Here is a 27,984-nt window from a genome sequence, read left to right as displayed (position 1 = left end):
TTCGGGCGGGCTCGGCGGAGTCCGGATGGAGGACTCGGACTCGGCGGCAAAGCAGCTGGGCCTGGCCGAGGCGGCGGCGGTGGCGGCCGCGGCCGCTGTGGCGGCGGCGGCCGCGGCCGCGGCGGGAGGCGAGGCGGAGGAGCCGGTTCTGAGCAGGGACGAGGACTCGGAGGAGGACGCGGACTCGGAGGCGGAACGCGAGACGCGGCGGGTCACGGCTGTGGCGGTGATGGCAGCCGAGCCCGGGCACATGGACATGGGCGCCGAGGCCCTGCCTGGCCCCGACGAGGCCGCCGCCGCCGCCGCCGCCTTCGCAGGCAAGTGCGCCCGCGCCCGCGCCCGCTGGCCTCGCGCCTCGCCAGTTCCCGCGCCTCGCTGGTTTCCGAGCACCTGCCCCGAGCACCTTCCCCGAGCACCTGCCCCAGGCTGCAGGCCTAGGAGCACCTGCCTGGTGCAGGTGCCCTGTACACCTGCCTCCCTCCACCGTCCTGGCCCTGCTTTGCGTGCATGCCTGTTTCCATGTGTGTCACTGTTGTTCTTCATTTTGTGCCCCTTCTGGAACCTTCTCAACACCTGCCTCCTGCCCTTTCTGCCCTCTCTTGGTCCATCCTGGGAGCTGGTGGCATAAGATGATCAAACATGGGTTTTTTCCTTGAGGAGACCCAGGCGAGTGGGCATGTCCAGTTGCCTGGAAAGCTTCAAGTGCTCAGGGCCAGTTCAGGTGTGGTTTTGAGCGTGAATGATCAGGAGAGTCCTCATCCAGAGGCAGCAATGCCTGTCTCAACCTGGCAGGCATCTTCCTGGCTGCCTTTCTTGTACACATCTTCTTTCCCCTCCTGCATTGCCAAGTTCTTGTTTGTGCCACTCATAGTTTCTTGACACAGCATCCTGGATCCCAGGTTCTGTAGCACAAGGAGCCTTGAGCTGTGTAGCATCACCCTGTGGAGGTAGTGCAACCCCAGGATGCTCTCTGCAGTCAACATGTCCCTGCCCCACCCCCCACCCTGTAGAGCATCAGTCAGGTCCCTTCCCATTTGGAGCTCCCAAGTGCCCCAGCAGGACTTGCAGGTGAAGCTCAAGCCCCAGAGGAGCACTGATTTGCTGCTCTTCTTGCATCCTGAGGAGCTCTTCAGGTTTTGGACACAATGCCTGTCCTGCTATGTGGGTTTCATGATAGCTGTGGCGATCAGCTCTAGTTGACATTCAGCTCCTCCGGGTTGGGGAGGGCCCAGCTGTCCAGGTTCCACTGGTCCAGTGCTGCTGGTCTCCAGTGATTTGTCAAGCTGCTCCCAAGACTGAGGAGACCTCATGGATTTGTTGGTGCTGTCCAGCATGAACTCTAGATTGGCATTGGTATTTGGGTATTTTTGTCCCTCTTTGCACACCTTTTTCTGAATGTACAAAAGAAATGTGATGCCATTCATCATGATATCAGAGAAATATGTCTATGTTGCATGTTTCTTCTGTGGGTGAGAGAGAGAGTGATGCTGGTGATACAACCTAGGGCCCGATGCATGCCAGGCAAGTGCTCTGCCACTGAGCCACACCCCAGATTTTCTGCAGAATTTTAGGATTCTTTTAAAGATGGACACCATATCTTTATTTATTTTTATGTGGTGCTGAGGATCGAACCCAGTGCCTCACATGTGCGAGGCAAGTGCTCTACCACTGAGCGATTCTGCAGAATTTTATAGCTGTGTTTTTAAGTGTCAGAGCATTTCAGTTTTTTTTTTTTTTTGTTAAGAGATGCAAAAATCAGGGGCTGGGATTGTGGCTCAGCGGTAGAGCGCTTGCCTAGCACGGGCGGAACTCGGGTTTGATCCTCAGCTCCACATAAAAATAAAGGCATTGTGTTGTGTCCATTTACACCTAAAAAATTAAAAAAAAAAAAAAAAAAGAGAGATGCAAAAATCAGATAATGTTCGGGTTTAAGTGATGCAGACAGACAGGATGCCCACCACTGGGCACATGGCTGCTTGAGCTGCCTTCAGGCTGGTATCCAGATTGGGGTCCTCAGCTTAAGTGGTCAGCTTACTTTTGGCTAAATGGTGAGAATGAGTTAGCTGCCCCAGGGTGGCCTGATAGTGGGGACTGAGGTTAATGGGTATTGTGGTGCAGGTTGGTAAGTGTGGCTAATGGAGGGAGGAAGACTAAGCCATCATTTGAGCATCTGCCATATGCCAGAGAGTACCCTGGGCATGGGACATTCGAGAGCCCTAGGCAACAGAAGGCAGTACTTGCCTCTGCAGAGGTGGGGAGGGCTGGTGTGAAGGGTGTTGGCAAGGAGTACAGCCCATGCGCAGGAGCCATGTGGCCTGTCTGGGTGATGGTAATGGCAGGGCCCAGCAGACCTTTGTGGAGCCCTTCAGTGTGTTTGGGCTCCTGGGAAAGGCCGACTTCCATGTCCGAGGGGGTGGGGCACAGCAGGTCAGTGTGCTTCTCAGGAGGAAGATTTCTGGGGAAGGCCTGGAGTCCTCAGCAGGGGCAGTGAATGTGAGGCTGTGGTCCCCTGTTGGGGCTGGAGCTGAGGCAGCAGAGGGACCAGGAGGGACAAGGCCAGACTTGAGGCTGCTCACCGTTGCTGGAGTGGGAGGCATTCCCAGAGGCCAAGGCCGAGGGTATAGTCTGGACTGATCCGTGGCATTAGCCTCTTTACAGAGGGAGACAGTTGTGGAAGAGCTGGGGCTGGCTGGGGCAGGAAAGGCCTTGCTGGGAGTGGTGCTTTCCTCCCCATGGAGCTCGGGTGACTTGAGCATGGACTGGCTGTGTCCCCTGTGCACTCTGTGAGTGCTCAAGGTCCCAGAGCGGGAGCACCACCACACCAGGCAGGAGTGCTTCATGCTCCCGTGTAAGGACCCTGGGCCTGCCTTGTTTGTAAAGTGAGGTTTCTCATATTGCAGAAGTGACCACAGTGACAGTGGCCAATGTGGGGGCCTCTGCAGACAACGTCTTCACAACATCAGTGGCAAATGCGGCCTCCATCTCAGGACATGTTCTGGTAAGCTCTCTGGTGCAGGTGGCTCATGCTGTGGCCGGCACCCTGGGCTCCACACAGCCTGGTTGCCAAGTCCCTGCTGGAGCCCAGTGCTCAGGAGCCTAGGGCTGGGCTGGGGGAGGTCAGAGAGGAGGTGCTGCCGTGAGGTTGGCCAGGAGCCTCGACTGGAGCTGAGGGCCTTGCGGTCACCTCACTGCTCAAAAAAGGAGGGTACACAGCAAGTCTGACTGCAGGAAGCGTGAAGCCCTGAGGCCTTGCAGCCTACGGCAAGTCTGGCCAGTAGCTGACCCACTTGCTTATCTTGTCCACATGGCTCCACAGATGCACAAGAGTCCGTGTGCCTCCCAGCCCTGTTCTCCGAGCTCACCTGCCTGCCATGCTCACTCCTGTCCTCTTTTTTTTATTTTTTTTAAAGAGAGTGTGAGAGAGAGAAAGAGAGAGGATTTTTAAATATTTATTTATTTATTTATTTATTTTAGAGAGGGGAGAGAGAGAGAGATTTTTAATATTTATTTTTTAGTTTTCGGTGGACACAACATCTTTGTTTGTATGTGGTGCTGAGGATGGAACCCGGGCCGCACGCAGGCCAGGCGAGCGCACTACCGCTTGAGCCACTCCTGTCCTCTTAAGACAAGCTGCGGGAAACCATTCCTGCTCCAGATGACAAGTGTGCCCAAGTTCTTAGCCCTTCCGTGGTTCTGCTTTCTGTTTGAGGTCTTCTGGCACAGGTGGCAGAGGCTGGGAGGGCAGGGTCTTCAGAAAGGGGGCTGCTCTCACGGAGCATTTTATGCTTTAGCGGACAGATTTGCAGACACTTTGCTGAGGCCACATAGGCTTAGCCCTGGCCTATCCTTGTTCTTGGCTCTGTGTTTACGTCTCTTGGGGTCATCTCTAAAGGATCTGGGGTGTCTGGATGAGCAGCTCTTTCCTGCTGATGAATGGCAGGAGCCTTCCTGGAGGCTGCCTCCTGGTAGCTAGATGAGAGGCCTCTGACTGCTCAGCCGACTCAGCAGAGGTGTCCTCTCCTCTAGTCTGGTAGGACAGCCCTTCAGATTGGGGACAGCCTGAACACTGAGAAGGCCACGCTGATCGTCGTCCACACTGATGGGAGCATCGTGGAGACCACTGGGCTGAAGGGTCCAGCGGCTCCTCTCACCCCAGGTACCAGCAGCACCTGCTCCCCAGGCCCTCTGGAGTGTTCTTTTGTTTTATGTAGAAAGTTTGGAATTCCAAATGGTAGATTTAAGTACAAAATATGGCGTTTCCCAGGCAGAGAAGGTACAGTCCCTAGTTGAAACAAGTGCACACCTGGGGAGGCAGTGCAGACCTGGTCACGTGCCCTGAGGGCTCTGCTTGTGCTGTTCTCGCCCCCACTACCTCTCTCTTCCCAGGTCCTCAGTCTCCTCCAACCCCCCTGGCTCCTGGCCAAGAAAAAGGCGGCACCAAGTACAACTGGGACCCCTCAGTGTATGACAGCGAGCTGCCTGTGCGCTGCCGGAACATCAGTGGCACGCTCTACAAGAGCAGGCTTGGCTCAGGTGAGGTCATACGGGACCACCGCGGGGCCAAGGACGGCTGTCACGGCACAGCACTCACTCAGGCTGAGCTGTGGGTGCCGCCCTGTGACCAGAGCCCAGGTCACAAAAGGCACTGGGCAGGGACAGGCCTGAGAATGAATCTGAGTCATAGTGGCCTAGAACCAGAGAGGAGGTGAGGGAAAGGTAGGGATGGAACATGCTCCCCAAGAGCTGCTCAGCACAAGACTTGAGGACAAAGGATTCTGGAAGAATCCAGATGCTAAGACAGATGCTAAACATGAGGCACTGTGGATCTTGCAGTGACCACATGGTGAGTGGACAGATCAAACAGGTGGTCAGAGGCACAACCATGAATGAACTCATGGCGATTTGCCTGGGTGCCTGTCAGGGCGACTACAGGGAGGGTGATCAATCAGAGGCCAGGCAGGGCTGAGAGGCATCCAGGAAGGAGGTGGAAGATGACAACACTTGGGAGGGGGACCTGGCTTGGTGTCAGCCAACTGTAAGTCAGCAAGGGACCTTTTCTCCTTTCAGGTGGCCGGGGGCGATGCATCAAGCAGGGTGAGAACTGGTATAGCCCGACTGAGTTTGAAGCCATGGCAGGAAGGGCCAGCAGCAAAGACTGGAAGAGAAGCATCCGCTACGCGGGCAGACCCCTGCAGTGCCTCATCCAGGTACACAGGCCTCCTGGTGTCTCAGCACCACTCTTCAAGGCGGTGGCACCAGCTAGTCTCAGAAGGCCTGGACTGTGGGGCACCAGGGCTCAATCCAGTGTGGCCGGGCAGCATCTGGCACCAGCAGCTTGCCACGTAACTGGGTGTGTCTCTTGCCATCCCATCTTCCCAGCAGGATGATGCTGTGGTGACCTGCAGGCAGTGGGGCTGTGGGAGCTGGTAGTGCCTGGCACAGGGCAGGCCTAGGGAGGGACCATTGCCCACAGGAAGAAGCCCAGGAGACAGCTCCTGATGCGTTGCATCCCCCTGACATCCCTGGAGGACTTGCCATTCCTGCTCAGGCTGGCTCTTGGGCTGCACTGATGGAGCGGCACCTGTAGGGTCTTGCTCCTAACAGAGGTGGAGCCTGTGGCCAGAATGCGTTGAGACGCCAAGAAGTTTCTGGAGACCATTGTCTCTCCCATCTCAGATATCTGTCCCTGGGAGTGGTGGGTAGTGACAGAGCCGCTGCAGTCCTGCGAGGAGTGGGCTGCTTGGGTCTGACTAACGCTTCAGGCACTTCTGTGTTTCAGGATGGCATTCTGAACCCTCATGCAGCCTCTTGCACCTGCGCAGCCTGCTGTGATGACATGACCCTGGTAAGTGCCAGCGTGTGCCTGCAGCCAGAGCCCCTCCGTCCCTGCACCTCTGCCAAGGGCACCACCATTCTTTCCTCTGGGCATGTTTGTCCCTGGGCGTGTCCCTGGTCACTTGCCTGACTGCAGAGAGTGGTGGCTTCAGGAGGGCATAGAAGCCCAGCAGTGAGAGAGGCTCTGGTGTCACTGTCAGCCCAGAACCTAGAACACCCCTTTCAAATTAGCTGCAGCAAACTGGCTGCAGTGGCCACACCTGTAAACCCAGTGACGCTGGGGCAAGAGTACTGCAGGACAGCCTCAGGATGGACTGATGTGCAGGCAAGACCATGGACAGTGCCCCGGGGTCCGTGTGCTCCAGTGAGTTACACGGGGGTGGACTGGTGGACAGCTGGGAGCAGGGACAGTGCCATGGTGGTCAGGTGTGTTCCAGTGAAGCAGGTAGGGATTTGTGCACTGGAAATGGAAAGTGCAGATGGGGGAATTCAGAGATGTGGATAATCAAGAGACATACCACGGGCTGGGGTTGTGGCTCAGTGGTAGAGCACTCGCTAGCACGTGAGAGGCCCTGGGTTCAATCCTCAGCACCACATAAAAACAAATAAGTAAAATAAAGATATTGTGTGCAACTACAACTGAAAAACAAATGTATTAAGAGAGAGAGAGAGAGAGATACTACATCCACGTTGGGAAACAACAGGAAGATTCTAGTTTTTCAGGTTGATGGATAGCTTAACATTTCCTGTCATGATCCCGGTAGATGCAGACAGGCTGACTCTAAAATGTTTGTGGGAAAATAACGAAGATGAAGTAGTTGAAGCAGTTTTGAAAGAATCTGCATGGTGACAGCACCCTGCAGGTGTAAGGTCCTAGTTGTCCACAGGACAGTGGCGTTTTCAGGCCTGCTGGGGTCTGGAGGCCAGACCAGGGTCTTTGCAGGAAGTAGCGCTGGGACCTCAGACGTCTGCGCAAGGAAGCGGCTTGATGGAACTTAACACTGAAGGAAAGGGAATTTGAGAAGGGTCACAGACTGGGTGCAGGAGCCCTCAGAAGGGAGCTGGCCTGTCGTCTCTGTGGCCTAGGGCGGGTTCTTCTGGGGACTGGGCTGCGCTGTGCTGGCTGCAGGTTGCTGTCCTCTCTTCTCCTTGAAAGCACTGCTGGCTGCCTGGCTGCCATTGCCAGGAGTTCTCTTGAGCCTCCCGCCTCCCATCTTGCCACGCCACTCGTAGGGTCCCTGGGCAGGAGCAGGAAGCCGGGATCCTCTGCCCTCAGCATGGCACCACCCATCTGAACCTTTCTCCACAGAGTGGTCCCGTCAGGCTCTTCGTCCCATACAAAAGGCGCAAGAAGGAGAATGAGCTGCCTGCAGCCCCGGTGAAAAAGGACTCCCCCAAGAATATCACACTCCTTCCTGCGACAGCGGCCACCACCTGTGAGTCTTAGTAAAGACCACGCTGTCCAGCAGGGAAGTGCCCTTGTCACCTCCAGCTCCACCAAAGCCAGAGAACCCCTGTACACAGCATGGGAGGAGGGGCCACCTGGCTGCGTGGCTCTGGCCCCTCAGGCAGACAGAGCATCGGGGCAGAGGATGTGGCTGGGAGGCTGCACCCCTGTAGTGGCCAGAGCAGAGCACAGGAAAGGGGCCAGAGATGAGATGCACCCTCCAGGGCACAGTCCTGCAGATTCCTGCACCTGCCATGCCACTCGGGCACAGGAATGTCTGAGGCCCAAGCCCTCACCATCCCGTGGCTCCACAAGCCCACCTCTGACGCTGTGGCATGGGGACACTAGTTTCTTAATTCAAGAAAATTATTTAAGATTTTGTTTTGCTTTTTAGGTGTGAGTCTGGTTCATAGTCAGATCTTCATGGGCTGGGGTGGGGTGGGGAGGAAGTGTGTCCTTGGCTGTCTGGAATTCTCCCAGGGGCTCTGAGTTTGCTGGCTGCCCATTGTCCTTCCTGCATCCTGATGTCCCTGTGCTCACTCTGGCTCGGCTCCTGGGGACTTTCTGAAATCTGCCCTCTCAGGGAGTGGCATGTGTACAGGGCCTGGCCTGGCCATTCGTAACATGTGTCTCTGCCTCTGCAGTCACTGTGACGCCCTCTGGACAGATCACTACCTCGGGAGCACTGACGTTCGACCGGGCGTCCACCGTGGAGGCCACTGCTGTGATATCTGAGAGCCCAGCCCAGGGTGACGTCTTTGCGGGAGCCACAGGTGTGCCTTCTCCCACCTGCCCTCTGCCCGGACCCCCAGGGTGCATCTCCCTCCACCTGAACGCCTCTTGTGGCCTCCGTGCAGGCTGGGCACAGGTGGGCAAGCTGTGGCTGTGGGCTGGCGTGACCCGGCCACAGGGTGGGCAGGGCAGGGGCTGCTTGGCATTTGCAGCTCCTGCCTGAGGCTGGGCTGAGCCGCAAGTTGTCATAAACATGCCGGAGTCCGTGCTGGAGAGAGCGGAAACAGGCAGGTTCATGTTGGTCAAGTCTCCCTTCACCGAGCACCTGGAGCCCCTTGGTCATCGAGGCAGACACGGCACCCCCCAGCTGTCCACAGCACCTGTGGCGGGAGCTGCAGCTTCATGTGCAGCCTGGCGAGGTCTGCTCCTTTGTACCCAGCTGGCAGCTGAGTGCCCATCCCTTTCTCACCACAGTGCAGGAGGCCGGCGTGCAGCCCCCGTGCAGGGTCGGCCATCCCGAGCCCCACTACCCCGGCTATCAGGACAGCTGCCAGATCGCACCCTTCCCAGAGGCCGCACTGCCAACCTCTCACCCCAAGATAGGTGAGTTTGTAGGAATTCTCATACGTGCAGGTCATCACCCTCAGAGCTGCTTCTGTGAGAGTTTCTCAGTGAAACAGGCGCTAGGTCAGAGCTGGCACGGTCTGGCCCACTGCCTGTGTTTGTAAATAGTGTCATCGAGCACAGCCGTGCCGTTCAGTTATGTGATTACAGTGTGTGTGCTCGATGGCAGGCTGTTCCCGGAGAGACCAAAATGCCAGAGCCTGAACAGGCATCACCTGGCCCCCTGGGAGGAGGGTTGTATTTGCAGGCCCTCTTCCAAAGAGGTCAGGCAAGTCCTGGGCGAGTTGTCTCTTCAGAGCTGGCTCAGGGCAGCATCTTTGGAGAACAAAGGCCAGCGTCTGCATCCTTGCGACTGAGAGCCCAGGATCCTGCCTGTGTATGTGTGTGTGTGTGTGTGTGTGCGCGTGCGTGCACCCAGGGAAGCTCTACCACTGAGTGACGTGAGTGAACCCAGGGATGCTCTACCACTGAGCTACATCCGCAGCCCTTTTTAGTTTATATTTTGAGACAGGCCTCACCAATTCGCTATACGTGCTATTTAACTGTGTCTTCCTTAGTGAGGCCTTGTCTCAAAAATGAGCCAGGATGAAGCTCGGTGGCAGAGTGGCCCTGCCAGTACAAAACAAATAGCCAGCCTGAGATCCTTCTGCCTCAGCCTCGAGTCGGCCACCCCTGGCTATCTTCTATCTTTCTTCCTTTTTTTTTTTTTTTTTTTTGGTACTGGGGATTAAACGCAAAGGGCTTTATTTCTGGGCCACTCTTTTTAAAATTTTTTATTTTGAGACAGGGTCTCACTAAGCTGCTCAGGGCCTTGTTATATTGCTGAGGTTGGCATTGAACTTGTGATCCTCCTGCCTCAGCCTCCTGAATCACTGGGATGACAGGCCTGCACCACCACAAGTGGTTCCACCTGGCTATCTTTTAAAAACTTGGAAATAATCTCAAATATACAAAAAGGTTGCAAACACAGTATGAGAACCTTTCTCCTAAACTATTTGAGAGTGAGTTGGTGACATACCCTGGAGAGCATCGCTGTTTTCCTAGAAATGGGAATTGATGGGACACTCAGGAGAGCATTGCCTATGGCTCCCCAGACTTGGTGAACTGGAGGTTCCGCCCTCCACGCCTGGAGCTTGGGAGAGCTGTGTGGGTGGCCCTCTCCTGGGGACACATCTGTGGATGTGGCTGCTCAGTGCCTCCCTGGAGCCCAGGATCTCCTCCAAAGTCAGCAGGCAACCCTGACTTTGGTCAGGAAGGACCTGTAGGAGGCCAGCTGAGGCCAGTCAGTGTGGACGCAGTGCTTCCTGTGGGTTCCCTGGGCCATGACCACAGCTGTTATCACCTGTACTCAGCAGGGTCCCCTGAGGAGGCTGGTGGAGTCCAAGCTCTCAGCTGCCTCTGGTTCTCTGCCTGTTCGGGTTCTGGCCCAGAATGTGCTGGAGGTGTTTCAGGTCTCGGTCCCTCTGGAGCCTGCTCCTGCTTAGTCCCCAGATCCCATGACATTGTGTGTCTTAGCCAGGTGCAGTGGTGCACAGCTGTAATCCCAGTAGCTTGGGAGGCTGAGACAAGAGGATTGTGAGTTTTAAGCCAACCTCAGCCATTTAGCAGGGCCTTAGTCAACTCAGTGAGACCCTGTCTCTAAAATACAAAATAGGGCTGGGATGTGGCTCAGTGGTTAAGTGCCCCTGAGTTCAGTCCCTGTTCAAAAAAAGACTACGTCTGTCCCAGACCATCTAGTGACCTCACAGTGGGAGCTGGAAGGAATTGGGTTCCCAAGGGCGGGAGGTTAGCCTGGCCCTCGCTGGTGCCCCGGTGCGTGTTGCTATTGCGCCAGGCCTGCCCCAGGACTGCCAGGTGGGCCTGCCCATTCGCACAAGCGTCTCTGTCCTGCAGCAGCTGGGGGCTTGAGGGGTCTCTAGGTCCAGTCCAGGGTTCCAGGGTTCCTTCAGTCTCCTCTTGGCATCTGTGTGCCAGGCTTCTGTAGCCATGAGGAATGCTACTTTGTGTCCTTAGTGAACCCCTGCGTCTAACTGGTGCTAGGAAGGCCGTCCTGTGCACAGCCCTGGTGCTGCAGCCCTGGCTCTCCTGTCTGTGGCCCTGGCCGAGTCCCCTGGCCTACCCGAGTCCCCTGGCCCTACCCGAGTCCCCTGCCCTACCCGAGTCCCCTGGCCCTACCCGGGTCCTGCCCTCCTGGACAGTCTCCTGCATCTCACGTTGCCTGCCCCGTGGACATGGGCCTCCAGGTGCCCACCCCATTTGCGCACATCAGGGCTCAGCCAGGGCTTCTAGTGACAGCGTTAGGAAGGTGCCTGAGAAGCTAGGTAGGCATGTCCCTGAGTGTGGCAGGAGATGTCGGCCACAGAGTATGCCCTCTGACCTTGCCAGCCAGCGCTCACTAAGTTCCCGTCTGTCTCGTTTCCCTGCTGCAGTGCTGACGTCACTGCCTGCCTTGGCTGTCCCACCCTCCACCCCCACCAAGTCCGTCTCCCCCACGGTGGTCACTGGGCTGGAGATGTCAGAGCAGCGGAGCTGGCTTTACCTTGAAGAGATGGTCAACTCTCTGCTGAGCACCGCGCAGCAGCTGAAGACACTGTTGGAACAGGCCAAGCAGGCCAGCTCCTGCCGAGAGGCTGCGGTGACCCAGGCCCGGATGCAGGCTGATGCAGAGCGCAAAGAGGTAGGCGGTAGCCGTCCTCCCGCCCAGGCCAGCCCTGTGGTCCCCATGAGGTCCTGCTGCCTCCAGGATCCCTGGGGCAGACGGCTTTTGGGTTCTGTAAATAAAATTGGTTATTTTGGGCTGGGGATGCAGCTCAGTGGTAGAGGTATGTGTGAGGCCCTGGGTTCCATCTCTGGTACCAGGAAAAAAAAGTTTGCTTGATACAGAGGGAGAACACGTACGCCCAGGGGACGTTCTGCTCCCAGGTGACCTCGGTGCCCACACCCCTGACTGAGGTCAGGATGTGCTGCCGGCTGCAATAGCAGGTCTACCAGGGCCTGGGAGCTGTCATTGCTCAGGCACGTGCTCGCAGGTCCTATCTCCTGCCGTCTCTGGGGACTGGTCACCCTGTCCAGGGGACTCTGCCCTCCCATTCTTGGGCTCCTTGGACTTAGAGCTTGGACTTGGGTCCCTCTCTGGCTTTGTAGTCTGCATCCAGCCAGGAGGTGTGGCAGTGCTCTTCAGAGGTTCATGTGGAGTCCCTGTGCTGCCCAGGCTGGCCCTGAGCGCCTGGGCTCCAGGGTCCTCTGGCTCTGCCTCTCGCATGCTGAGACCACGGCTGCACCCTCAACTTCACGTGAGTGTCAGGAGCCAGTGGGGCCAGGTGTGAGCTCAAGTCTGGTGATCAAGCCTGCGCCAGGGCTGGGGCTCCCAGAACTGGCCTCAGTGCCCACTGGTGTGTGACCCTGGCCATGTGGTTAGTGGAGACAGCTCCAGGCACTGAAGGGACTTGGGAAGGTTGAGGGCCTCGTCCCCAGCTGCTTCTGGGCATGGCCTCATGCGCACACGACCCTGCTGACCAAGTCAATGGTGACTTGACTGCTGGGGGGACATGGCCACGAGGCTGGACAGGAGGGCAGTCACTGGGGCCTGTGAAATGGTGACCTGGTTAGAGCTGCATGTCCCTGGAGATCCAGCTCCGTAGGCCTCTTCGGGGAGGGGTGCTGCGGCACGGGGGTGGCACGGCCACGTGTGGCCTTCGGAGCAGAGCAGAGTCTGCAGGCCACGGGGCTGCAGGAGGTAGGCCCCCTCGCCAGCGTCGACCTGCTGTTTGGAACCCAAGAAGAAATCAGATTTAGTCCAGCTGAGCTAGTAAGGGGAAAACTAGCATAATTAGTTCTGCAGAGACTAAACGGGGCAGAGCAGATGCCCTGGGCTGTCCAGGGTACAGCGTCCAGCAGGCATCGGCTGAGTGGCCGTGGGGTCTTGAGTCTGAGCCACAGCCCCGGCTTGGGGTGGGCCAGGCTGCCCTGGCCAGTCCCAGTCCCAGTCCCAGTCCCTGCAACCTACCCCTGCTTCTTTGGCTCTTTCTCAGCCACTCTCTGGTCCTCACAACGTCCTGCGTGCGGGTCCAACCTGCCTTAGTAAGAGGCGCAGGCAGGAAGCAGAGCCTAGAGGCGTGGGCTCATGGTTTCCTGGAGAGTGCAGCAGGAGCAGCGTCCCGAGCCTGGAGGTGCATGGGTGCATGGCTTTGGCCTCTGAAGCCCTGGCACCCACCTGCCGGGTAGCACAGTGCACAGGCACCAAGAGCTGCCCACAAGAGGGCGGCTGCCTGTGACCGCCCTTGGACTCAGGCAGGACACAGGATAGCTGCAGCCAGGAGTATGGCCCTGTGCTGTGGTCTGTCTCCAGTCACTCAGAAGACAGCTACTGACCAGCCTGCTGTCACCGCCCAACCCAAGTCCCAGCCAGCCCCTTGGAAGCCCTGCCTGGTAGTGGTGGAGCTACCCAGAAACGCTGTCCCCAGAGCCTCAGGAGGGGGCTGCCACTAGGAGCTGTGTTATGGTGGGAGAATGGCCAGGCAGGGTGAAGGCAGAGGGGTCAGGCACAGAGGCCCTGTAGTTCCCACCCCGGGCCGACCCCGTCGCCATGGATCTGAAGTGCGCGAGGCTGGCCGCAGCGGTTTCTTGGTTTCGCAGCCAGGGCGGCTCTGGCCCAGCCCTGGGACATGCTGTTGGACTGGTCCCTCGATCTGCTTGTGCATGCGCCCCAGCTTTCAGATCCACTGCTGGGTGGGGGCTTCCTCTGTTCCATTTGCTTCCATTGGTGTTGGTGCCTGATTTGTGCTGCCTCTTAGAGAAAGCAGTCCTGGGCCAGTGGCCATGGGGAGGACACTCAAGGCTTCCTCTGCCATGGGGTGCCAGCCACCGCGTGGCCATCTGGGGCAGGCCAGGCCTGTGTGTCAGGGCCCTGTCTAGCCACCTGGTGTGAGTGATGGGTCTGGGCCTCCTGGTTTCAGCTCCTGGGTCTGGGAATGCTCTAGCAGTTCTCCTGAAGCCCTGGCCCCGGCCACTCCCATCTCACTCCTGCCCTCTGTGCAGCCCCTGTGGAGGCCAAGCCTCTGTGTGGAGGAGGGCTGCTGCCTCTGGTTCAGGCCCCAGCTCTGGAAAAGGAGCCCCTGGAACTGTCCCTGTGGGTTCAGAAGGGTACATGGCCCTCTGCTCCGAGCCCCAGTCTGCCCCCACCTCCATTGTCCCTGCAACAGCCATGGGGCCAGGAGGCTGTAGAGCCCCCCAGGCCCACTGAGAACCCACCAAGGAGTGCGTGCCCCTTGAGACACAGGCGTCCCCTACAGTCCCCAGGGACAGCCCTCCAGCTGGGGCTGCTCCAGGGGAACTGTCCTGGCCTCAGGATCGTTCAGGGACAGGTGAGGCTGGAGGTCGGATGAGGACACAGTGTGTGGTGGCCGGAGGTGCCTGTGTGGCTGTGGACGGCAGCGGCTGTGGCGGCTCTGAGACGGGCTGTCTGACGGAAGCTCCACCTGGCTGGGTGGACGCACTCACACCGTGGTGACTGGAGAGTTAATGGGCCAGTTGCAGGTGACTTGAATTTCATCTCACGATTCTTGGTGGCTCTTGGGAGGAGCTGCCTCGCCACCACCACTCTTAATAAACTCCAAGCCAGTCACCTGGGCAGAGCCTATGATGCGGCTGCCCCTGCTCCTGGTTGCTGCTGCAGCGTGATCAACACCCTGGCCACCTGGGTGCAGTGCAGGTGGACAGTCTCCTGGGGCCTGGGGTAGCAAGTCTCAGATGCCCTCAGTGTTGGGCCAGAGGCTGGGGGCTCCCTGTCCGTGGCAGACGCCAGTCGTCTTGCTGGCTGCCTGCTGTCCCGGGACTCTGAAGGCGGGCCTCTGAGGAATTGCCCACCAGCTTGAGCTGCTTGGTGTGGGAGTCCAGGGGCTGCAGCCTCACAGCTGGGGGCTCCCGCAGGCCCGGCACTGTGTGCTTCCCTGGCCTCCTCATCTCTGTGCTTTGAGACCTAGCGTGAAAAACCACCTACATGGTCCTGAGATTTCCCGCAGGTGTCTGGAACCTTCTAATAGGGCTGGTTGGCATGGCCAGGCGGCTCGCCATGGTGTCCCCAGGGCACCTGCACCTGGAGAAAGCCTGTTTAAGATGAGCTTGTCCTGAGGCCCAGTGCAGCCGCCCACCTGCACTCCCAGCAGCTCGGGAGGCGGAGACAGGAGCACTGCAAGTTTAAGGCCAGCCTCAGCGACTTAGTGCAACCCTGTCTCAGAACTGAAACTCAAAAGGTCTAAGGACGTGGCTCAGTGGTAGAGCGCCCCTGGATTGGATCCCCACTGCCACCAAAAAATAATGAGAGAAGCAGTTTGTCTTGGGGTCACCAGGTCGTTTGAGTTCCTTGTTCCTCACCCCTGCAACCTGAGAACCTGCAGCCTCCCCTGAGGTCCTCTCCCCAAGAGGTGGCTCTAGCAGGACGAGGACCACATCCCATCTTCCCACATCCCTCGTGGGTTCCCGACATCCACGAGACCCTGTGGTCTCCTCAGCCTCCCTCACCTGGGCCAGGGGGTCGGTGGAGTGGCTCGCTCTGTGGACCTGGTCTCCCAGTGAGTCCAGGCAGTGGGCAGGCAGAGCTAGGGAGACTTCTGGAATTCCTCTGATGGGAGATTTGCTCCCCCCCCCCCATTTGTTTGGTCACTTATTTCTAGCAGGAAGGGCCCAGGGCTGGGATCCTGGCTCCGGAGTGCTCTGGCACACCAGCACGGGCTCCTGACTCTGGTGCTACAGGACACATGGGGCTGCTGCACCCCTGCCCCAATCCTGAGTCCCTGCCTCCCCAGAGCCTCTGGCTCCTGGGATGGTGACCCCAGCTCCTGTAGCCTGTGGCTCTGTATGTGGCCTTGTTCCAGGGGCACCTGCCCCTCAGGTGTGGGTTGATTCTGAAACCTGGGTTCTCCCTGCAGTCTCTCCCTTGGTCTCAGGTTCTTGAAGCCTTTTGTCATCTAAGGTGGAGCAGGAGCACGTGGTCAGTGCCCAGATTCCAGCTGGGTCCTGCATTCTGGAGTGAGTGGGTGCTGAGTGTTGGTGGCCGTGAAGACAGTGCCTGGCAGAGGGTGGCTGGGGTTCGGAGCAGAAGGCCCAGGCTGGTCTGCAGAGCAGAGTGGAGCAGCATTGTCACCTCAAGTGCCTGGCTTCCTCGTGTGGGGCCACAGTCAGATCTGAGGTCTCCAGGGAGCCCTCCCGCCAGGTAGCGCATCCGGCATGCAGCACCCGGAGATCAAGAAGGAAAGCTCTAGTCACACAGCTTGACGGAAAGGCGCAGGCAGCCTCCACTGCAGCGAGCCGCCGGGCAGCGGCCAAGGGGAGAGCAAGGCACCTGTGCCAGGGCCACGTGTCGCGGGGGCTCGGCCACCCGGTGCTGCTCTCCCTATCATTCCTGTGCTGGTTTTCCCTGGTCGCTGGCCTGGAGTGGGACTCCTTGGAGCCTGAAGTGGACTTCCTGGGCAGGTGCCCGGGGAACGCGCTGCTCAGCCTGGGGGCTGCTCACGGGGGCCCAGCTTCTGTGCACTGACGCTTCTTGTCCTCCTTGCAGCAGTCCTGCGTCAACTGCGGCCGGGAGGCCCTGAGCGAGTGCACCGGCTGCCACAAGGTCAACTACTGCTCCACCTTCTGCCAGCGCAAGGTAGCGTCTCTGAGGGCCCCCTCCCCGGCACGGAGCTGAGTGGGCGCCTGGCAGCCCTCTGCCGTCCTGTTCCTGGGGTCTCAGTCCGCCCTGGCTGTCCAGAGCCTGCTGCTGCCCGCAGCCTCGGCCCCATTCTCTGCAGAGGCCCAGGGCGCCCTTGACCCTCGGCCCCCCTGGTCCCCAGGGTCCTCCTCTGCCTGTGACGACAAGGCAGCCAGGACCAGGCCGCTCCTGTGTGAGCCACGGGTGGCAGTTCAGTCCCCAGGACGGGTCACTGCATCCTCTGGCAGTGCCCGGGCCAGGCAGGCCTGGAGCCAGGCCAAGGGGCACCTACCCTTTCTGCCTGCATGGGGGGCTGCTGGTCCTGAGAGGCTGAGGGAGGTGTCCCCCGCCCAGCAATGCTGCAGCGTCCCCGATGTCGTCTCTGTCCTCGATCAGAGTGCTTGGAGGCAGGTAAGGAAGACTTGTTCTGAAGTGGCCTCAGGTGGCCAGGGCGACCCTGCTCTGCACCCCTCACCTGCTGGCTGGGCACTGCTTTCTGCAGGTGCAGTTAGGGTGAGTGCTGTCAGAGCTGGGCCTGCCTCTCCCCTCCTAGGCCAGCCGCTAGCCGCTGGCCACATTTCTGTGGCCTGGTCCTGTGGAGCACCTCAGCCTCGTCTTTGTGGCTCATCTCCCAGTCAGAGCAGCGTCCCCTGTTCTTCACAGGGCATTTCCTAAAGGACAGGCTGCTGTGGGAACGTCAGGCCTGTCTTCCCGCTTGCTTTGTGGGGACTAGAGTGAGGCAGGAGGAAATGCTGACCCCTGGTCTGATGGCAGTGCCCTTCCCAGCCCTGGAGAGCGATGCCAGGAACAGCTGGTTCTCACACAGGCCTGTCCCCGTGGGTCCTGCTCTCTTGTTCCGCTTTGTGCCCATTTGAAACTGCCCCTCAGTTAAAAAGGCAGGACAAGAGACCTGGTCCTAGGTGGCCCACCCTGCCTCCGCAGGTAGCTCCTGCTGGCAGACCCCTCCACCAGGACCCACGACCAGGGGCTCTCTGAAGCCCACCCATCTGGTCAGGAGTGCACAGGTGGGGCAGGTCAGGGGTGGGCAAGGCCACACAGAGCCAGGCTGGAATGGCCTGGGGATCTTCAGGTGTGCAGTGCCCACTCCGGCAGGAACCCAGGCCATCCTGTCAGGCCCTGGAGGGGGCACTGCTGCTGGCCCTCATGCAGCGTGGGCAGGCACAACCTGCCTCCTCTGCAGCCTGCCCACCCAGGGGTGGGGAAGCAAAGCTTACAGCCTGTGCCCTGAGCTTCCTCTCCCACCTTTTGCACTGAGAAGGGCATCCCAAGTCATCCCGCCGCACTCGGGCGCAGCAACCTGAACCAGCGCCGGGTCCTAGCTGTGCGCAGGAGGGTGGCGCTTCTCCCCAGTGCTGGGCACACCACCACAGTGACCAGGTCAGCCAGGTGACAGGTGCCCTGAGGTCACCGGGCAGGTGTGCTTGTTGACAGAAGACCCACGTCCTGCAGGGAGCACCTTAGGTTGGTCCTCCCTCAACACAGTCCATAAGGCCAACGCGGTTCTCGAGTTGGTGGAGAGGGTCTCAGAGTGACCACCAGACAGGACCTGAAGACGAAGCCGGCTGCTCTTCCTCACCAGTCACAGCTCCTGGCCTCACTGACCCGGGGCTCTCCTCACGCCCACTTTTCAGCCACGTGGGATCTTCATGCCACCATGTCCTCCCCGTCCAGGCCCCCGGGACCTCTGCCCAGCTCCAGGGAGGAGGACTTTCCTGTGGCCTCTGCTGTGCAGACCACGGCCTGCGGGACCGTGAGGTGGCCAAGCTCCTCTTGCATGCCCATGTCCAGCTCACCCCTTGGCAGCACTGGGTGCCCAGTGGTTCTTTCCTCGACGCCTCTGTTGGGAGTTGGCTGACCGCGTCACGGGGTTTATCTCTGAAGGCAGCCCTGCTGTGCTGGTCACAGACTCTCTAGCACAGTCCCTCTGAAGTCTGGGTGGTGGGAAGCTGGGGTCCTCCTGTGCCGTCTTGCTCAGCGCTGCCGTGCTGCCTCCGGTCCCCCGCAGCCTGTGGCTTCTGAGATCTCCTCTGACCTCTGGGAAGCAGTGTGCTGGGCAGGGCTGCACCTGACCATGGTGACTGGGGGGCTGTGCGCGCCCGAGAGTACCCGATGTCCCTGGGTATCTGTCAGGATGTCCTGGGCACACCTCACAGTTGTCCTTCTGACTTTGTCCCACGGTAGTTGGTCTGTCCGTGTCTTGTACCTGGTATTGAACCTGGGGCCCTCATCACCGAGCCACATCCCCTGCCCGTTTTGTTTTTTATATTGAGACAGGGTCTTACTGAGTTGCTGAGGGCCTCACTAAGTTGCTGAGGCTGGTTTTGAACTTGCCATCCTCCTGCCTCAACCTCCAGAGCTGCTGGGATGGCAGGCGTGGCCCCTGCGCTCAGCCAGAGTAGTTTGTTTTGGATGCTCTTCTGCCCTGGCCTCGTTTCCCGATCGCTCGCTGCCAGTGTGAGGAGACAGTCGGCTTCTGCCGCCTGTCCCCTTGTCCTGTGACTCTGGTGTGTTTCGGGGCTTCACCACGGCTCCTCGGTGCTGGCCCCTCCGCTGTGGCCGGGACGCCTTTCTCCTTTCTCTTTCCCCCGCTCTGACTGCACCCATGGACCCTCCAACGGGTCATGGGAAAGAGGGGCGAGAAGTTCTCACCTGGCCCCACGTCAGGGCAGGTCCACTCTCCACCAGGTGTGAAGTGGCCTCAGGGTTTCTGTGAATGGCTTTTTCAGAAGAGGACACTTCCCAGGTTCCCAGCCGTGAGGGTCACGGGGACGGTGTCGTAGCCAGGCTGACACGTCACGGCGCCTGACACGTCTTGGTGAAGCTCGCTTGACACATCTCACCAGGACGGGGCGGGCACTTTGTGAGGCGGACTGTGTGTCCTGGTGCCTCGCAGGGTGGACGCTGGGCCGGAGGGTGCCCTTCTGCTCTGCCTTTGGGCGGCCGGGAGCCTGCGAGGCCCTCTGGGCCTTCCTCAGGCAGCTTCCTCACGACCCCCTCTTCCCTCTCGGTTCCTCTCGAGCCCGTGTTGGCAGTTTGTGGTTTTCTGGGAATTTGTCCACCTCACAGTCGTCGGGTGTTTGGTGTAAAGTTGTCCCACATGTCCCTTAGGATCTTTTGGGGTTTTTTCTTGGTACTTGGAATTAAACCCAGAGGGCTTTACCTCTAAGGCACATCCCGTCCCCTGCACACCCTCCCCTTGTTTTTTTAATTTTGAGACAGGGTCTCATTAAGTTGTTAGGGTCTCCGTAAGTTACTGAGGCTGAACTTGAACTTGTGACCTCCTGCTTCAGCCTCCCGAGTTGCAGGGATTCTGTGGACCACTGTGCCCAGCAGGATCTTTTAAATTGTTATGTGGTGTTTAGCCAGCTTTCTCATCACTGTGGCCAGAAGACCTGATGAGAACGACATAGAAGCTGGGCACAGTGGCGCACACCCGTGACCCCAGAGACTTGGGAGGCTGAGGCAGGAGGATCGTGAGTTCAAAGCCAGCCTCAGCAACTTAGCGAGGCCCTAAGCTACTCCGCGAGGCCCTGTCTCTAATAAAATATAAAAAATAGAACTGGGGATGTGGCTCAGTGGTTAAGGCCTCTCAGTTCAATCTCGAGTACCAAAAAAAGAACATAGAGGAAGAAATGTTTATTTGGGGCTTATGGTTTCAGGGGTTCAGTCCCGTTGGCCACCTCTGCTTCTCTGGTGAGGTGAGACCCAGCATTACTCGGGAAGGCTGTGGAGGTAGGAGGCAGCTCAGAGCCTGGCATCCGGGAGCAGTGAGAGCAACGTGCCCCAGGGTAAAAGGCACACCCAGGGCGCACCCCAGGACCTGCTCCTGGCAGCCACTGCTGCTGGCCTCCCCTTCCCATCCACGTCCTCAGGCTGCGGTTCTCCTGAGCACCCGAACACGGTGCCGCCTCCGTCCCTGGGCGTCCTTGCTGGACCTGCCATGCGGGACTCTCCAGGCCTGTCGCCTCTGCTGAGCTGTCAGCGAGCCGGCCCTGGGGTCTTCCTGGGCCAGGGTCTTCCTCCCTGCCCTCCCCTGTGCTGTCCCTCCTCCCTGTGTGGCGCGTCTGCGAGGTGAACATGTACGTCACTGACGCCGTCTCCTTGACATGCAGGCTCAGAGGGACGCAGGCTGAGGCCCTTTCCCTTAGGTCCAGACAGTTCTTCCCAGGCCTGGGTGAGGCTCGGGGCAGGGCTGGCACAGTGTGTCCACACCCAGAGACAGGCGGATTTTTTTTAGCTCAAGTTTTCCTGGGATTTCTTCTGTGATGAACGAGTTACTTAGAAGTGTGTTGATTTTCGAATATTTGTGAATTTCCTGACCTGCCTGCTGCTGTCCACGTCCAGCTCCCTGCCTGTGTGGTGTGGAGGACACCCTCAGGCTTCCTGAGCGTGTCCCAGGGTGCAGTGTCCGGGGCTGGTGGTCTTTACTGCTCAGGCTGCTGCTGGTGTTGAGAGTGAGTGCCCAGGTTCCTCCTGTCCCAGATTGATGGCTCTTGGACGTGCGCTGGGGCCTGTTGTGGGCCAGCAATGTGTGGTTCTCATCTTGGACTCCTGACCCAGCCCCTGCCATTCTGGGTGGCCCTCTGCTGCCTGCACTCTGAGGAGCTCGCTTGGCTGCCTGGCCACGTCTCCCGGGGCCACACGTGGAACTGAGGGCGCTGCGCGGCAGCTGTCCGTGCGTCTGCACTCAGCATGGCCCTCTTTCTCCTTCTTCTCTTCCTCTTTTTCTTTTGAAAACAAATTCATTTTTAAATATAATCAGAAAAATCATGTTTAAACTTGGAATACTTCCTTTGTGAATTTAACTGGATCGTATTATCTTAGATTCTGATTTCAGTCGTGCAGTCTTTTCCTACTCATCTCATTTCCAAAATTCTCCCCATCATCATGTGCATGTAAATCCCACCTGTCCCAAGTTCTTGTGGGCTAAAGGCGCCATTCTTTTCTGCAGTTGAGAAACACTGCCAAGGCCTGTTCTCCATGAATTTCCTGACCCTGTCCTCAGATGATGCAAGTCCTCCGGCAGCCCTGCCTCAGCCTCGGGGGAATGAGCTTGAGAAGTCAACGCCGGGGAGGCGGGGAGGCCCACTCCCCTGCTGGGTGGTGGGTGCTGTGTGTTGGGACAGGTTTTCTGGTGGGCGCAAGGATTCCGTCCCTGCTTCACTCTTCACGGTCCTCGTGGTGTGTGGAGCCCGTGGTGGCTGACCTCTGATCTCGGTTGCCCCAAGAGCATGGGCAGGTGTGGACACAGGCGGGGTAGCTCACAGGAGATGGCCTCTGGGGCGAAGGCTGGGGCCATCACCCCCCACCACGGCCCCTCCAGGCACGAGCTGGCAGCAGCCATTGGCCTGTTAACACGGTGTCCCTCCTTTCAGGACTGGAAAGACCATCAGCACGTGTGTGGCCAGTCGGCAGCTGTCACCGTTCAGGCAGAAGAGGTGCACGTAGCTGAAAGTGTGATTGAGAAGGTGGCCGTGTGAGCCGCCCCACCTACCCTACCTGCCGGAGGCCTCACAGTGGAAGCCCCCACGGACTGTGGGGGTCGTGAAGGGAACTTGCTGGACAAGTTATCCACGGACTCCGAGTGGACTCGGAGTGGACCCTGCCCTGCAGATGAGCTCTTGCCACCCAGAAGCCCTGAGGAGGTTCTGTGGCACTGTGGGCGGGACGGGGTCCCTGCCCTCAGGGTGCTCTCCCCGGATCATGAGCGTCAGGCCTGGTCAGGTGTGTGTGTGCTGTGACGGTGCACACCTGCTGTCTGTCGACAGAGTTGTAAATAAAGTCCCACCCACCCGACGGCCACGCCAGTGCCAGCGTCACAGGGCCCTGGTGCAGACCGCCTTGCAGGCTCTGTCCTGTGGTCTGCATTGCATGGTGCGGGCTGCAGCTCCCTGACCCACCATGGTGAGGGTGGGCACAGGGCTTCTTTTGCTGACCACCTCTGGCCCCATCGAGGCCTCTGAGGTGACAGGGTGTCTGCACTGCCTGTGCCTGGCACTCACCCAAGGGCCTCTGTCGCCCACCTGTAAGGCCCGAGAAGGCCTTTGGCTGAGATGGATCTGGGGGGACTGTGGCCACCTAGCAGTGCATCTGGGCCCCCTGGCCTCCAAGTTGTGCCCACCAGCGTGGAGGCTGCTCAGGGGCCCAGAGGCAGCCAGTCCGCCTGTGCCCAGGCCCTCTGCATGTAGAGTCCTGCCCTTCACTGTGTCCACGCTGTCCCTCCTCACTGCCCAGAGCCGCGCTGACAAGCCTCAGCAGGACCAAGGGCCGGAACCTCTGGGGAGACCCACTGGCTGTTTGGGCGTCCCTCTCAGCCGTTTCTGTGAGCCCTACACCACAGGCGCCCCAGAGTCCTCAGCCCTGTGCCCTCCCCTGGACTAGGGATGGTCCACTCCTGCTGCCCAGAGTCCACACCCAGCATAGCCCTGGCACCCACTGGGATACCATCTGCAGGGTCAGCAGAAGGCTCTGGCAGAAAGGGCGGGGAGCCAGGAGGCCACCGTCAGTGAGCCCTGCCCTATCTCCTGCGGCTGAGTCGTGCCGGGCACCTGGGGGTTCCGAGGACCTGGGCTGAGCCCTCTTCCCACCAATCTGGGGTCCTCACGGCCGCTGATTCATTTCTGCCTGTGTTGAGCCCTGGTCCCCCTATACACAGGCCCTCCAGGGGGATGAGCTGCCCTGACCTCCAGAAGTCCTCTCTGGTGGCCACGAGGGCATTGCATGGCCCTGTCCTGCCAGCCAGGCCATGGAGAGGCCACAGTGAGGTCCCGTGGCACAGCTGTGGTACAAGAGGGCGGGCTCTCCCTGCGGAGGTGAAGGCTGAGGTGGCAGAAGACTGCACAGACAACAGAGGGCCAGCAGGACGAGCCAGACCCTGAGGACGTCCAGGCCACTGCCAGCCCAGGGCACCAAGCAGGCACACTGGAGCACTGTCTGTGGGGCACGGCCACCCTGAGCAGGGGGCACTGCCAACCTGGGCACTGTGTCCTGGAATGATGGGCCAACCTGTACTTTGTCTTTAAATTGGAAACCTGAGGACTCGTGTTTGTTGGGGTCTCCAAGGCCCCACAAGGCTTGTGATCAGGGGGATCTCGGCATGGGCTAAGCCCCCCAGCTGCATCCAGCTTCCTGGACCTCTGTCACCCCAGGGGCATTCTGACCTCCCCTCTGTCTGAGGGGCTCTCAGTCCGGGTCAGCAAGGGCCAGGCACATTGGGCCCTTAGGTCCCCAGGGACAGAGCCCAAGGGAGCCCCAGTTCCAATTCCGGTGTCAGCACCACACAGGCTGGGGACACTCAGGCCAGCAGAAATAAATCCGTGACCTAGTCCATTCCCTAAAGGGATCGGGGCAGGCCACGACAGCAGGTCAGGGGAGGCTTGTGATGTGACAGCACCCAGTGGACGAGGCTGTGGCACTGGACGGTACTAGGGTGGCCCCAACTGCCGAGTACTCTAGCGTGCTGAGGTGCCTACAGCCATGGCCCTAACGGCCCTCAGGGCATGTCCCAGGGTGCTGAGCCCAGAATGTCACACTGTCCAGACAAGAACGCAGGCCCTTGTGGCACTTTTGAAGAGGCAACAACCTGGACATAGGACACACAGGACAGCTCCTGCCAACAGGGCTGACAGGAACCCTCCCATGACCAAAGACAGGGACAGCCATGTTGAACCGTTCTAGCAGGAGTTGTCCCTTTGCCCCCAGGGCCAGAGGTGCCTCAGTACAGGCAGCTTGGTGTCCTCTGCCCAACCCTGGCCCTGCTGTCTTCTCCCTGAGGTTGCCTTGGGACACGAGAGACAGGTCTGCGGAGCACACGGTTGGCCTTAGTGTGGCACTCCTTCAGGGAGCCCTGGGTGGACCTCTGCCAATCCCCAGTCCCTTCCCTAGCAGGACCTTCTGGCCAGGGGTTGGCAGCTGGGTTTTGTTGTTGTTTGTTTTGTTTTTTGGCCTTCAGGAAGCTCTGAAGAGAGTCCTCTTGCCATTCCCACTGGGACAGCAAAAATTCCACCCACCTGGTCCTCAGAAGCAGGAGCTGGCCGGGGACCCTTGGTGGGTACCTTCCCCTGGGTGCTGTGCATCTCAGGAGACCCCTGTGCCCCCACCCTCAGGGCAAGCAGAGGTCTCCCTTCAGGACAGTCACCCCAAACACTCTCCTGTGGTAAAGGGGGAAACAGCTCCTGGATGCTACCCCTTGGTTGGAGCTGAGGGGACTGCCCCAGCTGCAGGACCTCCTCACACCCATCCCAGGAACCTGCACAGCATCCGGAAGGAATTTGTTTAATCAGAAGCACAGCAGGGCCCCGGGGCTCTGCAGCTAGGGCGCAGTGCCTTGCGGAACACCGAGCGGAACTCGGTGTTGAAGACAGTGTAGATGAGCGGGTTGAGAGCGCTGTTGACATAGCCCAGCCAGGTGACAGCGCTGACCAGGCGCGGGGGCACGAAGCAAGCGCGACACAGTGCCCCTGTAATGTGCACCACGAAGAAGGGCGTCCAGCATACCAGGAAGGCCCCTGGGGGCGAGGGCAGTCAGCCAAACCGGAGCCCCACGCCCCACCCTCTCCCATTCCCCTCTCCTCCATCCGGCCGCCCTGCCCCTCCCCGCCCCCTCTGCACCTCAGCCCCTTCCTCCGACCCGCACCAGGGCAGGAACCCACCAACCACCACCGGCAGGACCCTCATGGCCTTGCGCTCTCGGCTGGTGATCTTGGCACGCCTTTGGTGGGCCTGCGTCAGGGGCTGGGGCGAGAGCTCTGCTTCAGGAATGGCGTCGAGAGGCGGGCAGCCGGGTCCGCAGGAGACCCGGTGGAGGACCGGCCCGGGCACCGGACAGTCGGGCCCGCAGGGTCCCGGGGGAAGGCTGGGTGCAGGTGGCGGGCCGGGGCCGCTGGGCCGGCGGGGCGCGCGGGCGTGCAGCTTGGCTCGCCGGGCCGCTCCCCAGCGCCGGAGGCCGCGGAACGTGGCCCAGTAGAGCAGCAGCATGAGCGGGCAGGGCAAGAAGAAGGAGCACACGGACGAATAGACCACGTAGTCGCGGTCCTCCAGGCGGCACACGGCAGGGTCGCGCCCGCGCACGTCGTTGAGGCCGCACAGTACTGGCGCCGCCACAGCTGCAGAGAGCAGCCACGTGGCACCGATGAGCAGCAGCTGGCGCCGGCCCTGACGGTGGTAGCGCAGCGGCACAGTCACGGCCACGAACCTGGGGGGCGCGGGCGGCAGCGGTGAGGCCCACGGAGCAGCTGGCCCGGGGGTTTGGGGTGGGGGGACAGCGGGGGCGCCCACCTGTCCACGCTGATGGCGCACAGGTTGAAGATGGAGGCGGTGCACAGCATGACGTCCATGGCCATGAGTGCGTCGCAAAGTCGGGGGCTCAGCAACCACGTGCCGCCGTGCACCTGGGTGGCCACGCCAAGGGCGCAGCAAGGAGAAAAAAGTCTGTTATTTGCTAGCTGCAGACTTTCTGACCCCCACTTTTTTGAGGGAGCATGGACTGAGTATCAGGGGAAAGGAAATCTGATGTGAGCCTCGGGCAACTGGGGACACTCACTGGCCTGGAAAAGTCCTCTGACTGGTTGACTAGGTCAGGGGCAGGGCCAGAAGCCAGCCTCCTGCCTCAGCTCTCCCTTCCTTAGGACCCGAAGCCTGGGGAACATATGCTGGGGGGCTCTGAAGTCCCTGGCTTCAGAGGAGCCCCAGGACTGGATGGCCCCGAACACAAAGCCGCCCTTTCCACCTAGAGCTCTGCTAAGAGTGGGCCTGCCTGAATAGCCCGTGTTGCTGTTGTGGGACTCTGGACCAGCTACTTCTCTGTTTACTCATCTGTGAGCCCAGGGGTGGTGGCAGTGTCCACATCCACAACTGGTGGGTGGCAGAAGCCAAGGCAGTTGTGAGGGCGAAGGAGTTTAAAAAACACAAAGAACTCGCGGCACAGTGCCCAGCACAGGATCAGGCCTGGGGGTATCCCTCTGCAAGGGCAGGAACAGGGTGCCACCCCCGCCCCTCTAAATCCCTTCGCGCTGATTTGGGACATTAGCAGCTTAAGAGCCGTCACCGTGACGTCCGCAGCTAGGAGGAGCCGAGGTCGTGTGTCCTTGCGGTACTGGCCTGTGCCCCAAACGACAGAACAGCCCTGTCCACCTTAGTAACCCACGTCTCCCCTCCCCCACAATCCAGGACACCTAGTTCCCAGCAGGGCCCTAAGCGGCTTTTCTCCGGGCTCAAGCGCAGAGGAGAGAGGTGGGCACTACAGTGGGACCACCCAAGGACCAGACCTGGCCTGCGGCAGAGGCTCCTGGGTGTGGGTTTCTCACAGGGGTTCTGCCCCTCCCACCGGCCTCCCCTTGGATTCGCTGTCCAGTCCAGCTCACTGCTCCTGGAGGACCCCAGGCCTTGTTCACCAGCGCACGTGGAGGGCGCCGGTGCGGTGTGGATGGCCTTAGGCAGCGGTGTGTGCGCGCGCCCTGGGGGTACTGCGCGGGGCTGAGCCCCCATCTGGTGGTCTGTCCGGCTGGCTCCTCCGAGTGTAGGGGAGGGGAATCCGGTTGCGGAGAGGGCGGGGTTTGGCCAAGCCGCCAGTTTCTGGAGTCTCCGGCTCCAAAGACAGGGGCCTCTGGGTGGCAGAAGCCAAGGCAAGTGGAGAGGGGGAGGGGAGAAGAGAGACACAGGGGGACTGACAGCAAAAGGAGCAGAGACTCCAGGGGCCCGAGGACAGCTGAGGACCAGGGGGCGAGCAGGTCAGGCGCCCCTGCCACCGTCTGCTGCCACTCGATATTCCTGATCAAAGAGGCGACCTGGGTGCTAAGGGGCTCAGCGGGGACAGGGACGGGACCGTCCCGCAGCAGCAGGCGGGGACGCAGGCTTACCTCGGAGTAGACGAAGAGCGGCAGTACGAGGAGTGCGAGGAGGAGGTCGGCGGCCGCCAGGCTCACGATGAAGTAGTTGGTGGGCGTCTGCAGCGAGCGCTCCGACGCCACGCTCACGCACACGAGCGAATTCCCCGCCAGCACCACTCCAATGAGCAGCACGCCTCCCACCAGTGCTGCCGCCCCCGCTGCCCCCAACGCCGCGCCTGACCCCGGGGTCCCGGTGCCCGGCCCACGCCCAGCCAACAGCCCGCCCGCGTCCGCGGCGCTGCGGTTCCCCATGGCCCGCCGGCCAGGTGCGCCTCGGCGGGCGCGGACCAAAGCCCCGGCCCTTCCCGGAGCCCCGCCCCTGGCACGCCCCGCCCCGCCCCGGATCGGGGGGCCCCAGCGGCGCCCCGCCGCGTGCGTGTCTCGAGATCTTGGGGTTTTGCGCTCGGTGAGTCCCGCAGCCGGGCGAAAGCTGCGGCCGAGCGATGAGAACTGAGCGAGGTGATTGGCACAGGCCGCCCCAGACGGCATCGGGCGGTGCGCGGGTCTACACACGAGATCCCAGCTGGGAAGGCGGGTCGACCGAACCAGACCCGGTGTGCGTGGGTATCGACCCCCACCTGGCACCCCTCTCCGGGTACCTCCTAGAAGCGCCTGGCTCCGAGGCGGATCCGCGTCTCCTTCCGCTCTGTCCACCGGCCGGGCGCTGGAAGACCCGAGCTGTGGCTCCGCCGAAAGCCGCTTTGGGCGTCTCCTTCTTCCCAATCCCCGAGGCTCCGGGGCTGTCGCTCTCC

At 60.1% G+C, this 27,984-nt stretch overlaps 2 protein-coding genes across 4 annotated transcripts; one reads left to right on the top strand and one right to left on the bottom strand.

Moving 5' to 3' along the window:
- The first annotated feature begins 10 nt into the window (after positions 1-10).
- On the top strand, positions 11-22,142 carry Deaf1 (DEAF1 transcription factor). Its single transcript, XM_027953483.3, has 12 exons — positions 11-317; positions 2,901-2,998; positions 4,027-4,156; positions 4,387-4,533; positions 5,068-5,207; positions 5,780-5,845; positions 7,145-7,271; positions 7,927-8,055; positions 8,489-8,617; positions 11,068-11,315; positions 16,194-16,283; positions 21,722-22,142. The coding sequence occupies exons 1-12, from the start codon at positions 26-28 to the stop codon at positions 21,824-21,826; spliced, it is 1,701 nt and encodes a 566-aa protein (XP_027809284.1). The 5' UTR covers positions 11-25; the 3' UTR covers positions 21,827-22,142.
- Positions 22,143-24,604: 2,462 nt separating this feature from the next.
- Positions 24,605-27,529, bottom strand: Drd4 (dopamine receptor D4). 3 transcript variants are annotated; one of them, XM_071615886.1, is made up of 6 exons: positions 27,203-27,290; positions 26,612-26,949; positions 26,392-26,444; positions 25,623-25,735; positions 24,998-25,539; positions 24,605-24,853 (listed from the first exon to the last, which is right to left on the bottom strand). In XM_071615886.1, the coding sequence occupies exons 2-6, from the start codon at positions 26,829-26,831 to the stop codon at positions 24,621-24,623; spliced, it is 1,161 nt and encodes a 386-aa protein (XP_071471987.1). In that variant the 5' UTR covers positions 26,832-26,949; positions 27,203-27,290; the 3' UTR covers positions 24,605-24,620. The 3 variants fall into 3 exon arrangements, with proteins under 3 accessions (XP_071471987.1, XP_071471988.1, XP_027809363.2); XM_071615887.1 differs by lacking the exon at positions 26,612-26,949 and having other exon boundaries at positions 27,203-27,279; XM_027953562.3 differs by lacking the exons at positions 26,392-26,444; positions 26,612-26,949 and having other exon boundaries at positions 27,203-27,529.
- Positions 27,530-27,984: the final 455 nt, after the last annotated feature.

This window comes from Marmota flaviventris, chromosome 9, assembly GCF_047511675.1.
Source record: "Marmota flaviventris isolate mMarFla1 chromosome 9, mMarFla1.hap1, whole genome shotgun sequence".
NCBI classification, from domain to species: domain Eukaryota; kingdom Metazoa; phylum Chordata; class Mammalia; order Rodentia; family Sciuridae; genus Marmota; species Marmota flaviventris.
The sequence above is the reverse complement of the archived record's forward strand: the minus strand, read 5'-3'. Positions and strand labels throughout refer to the sequence as shown.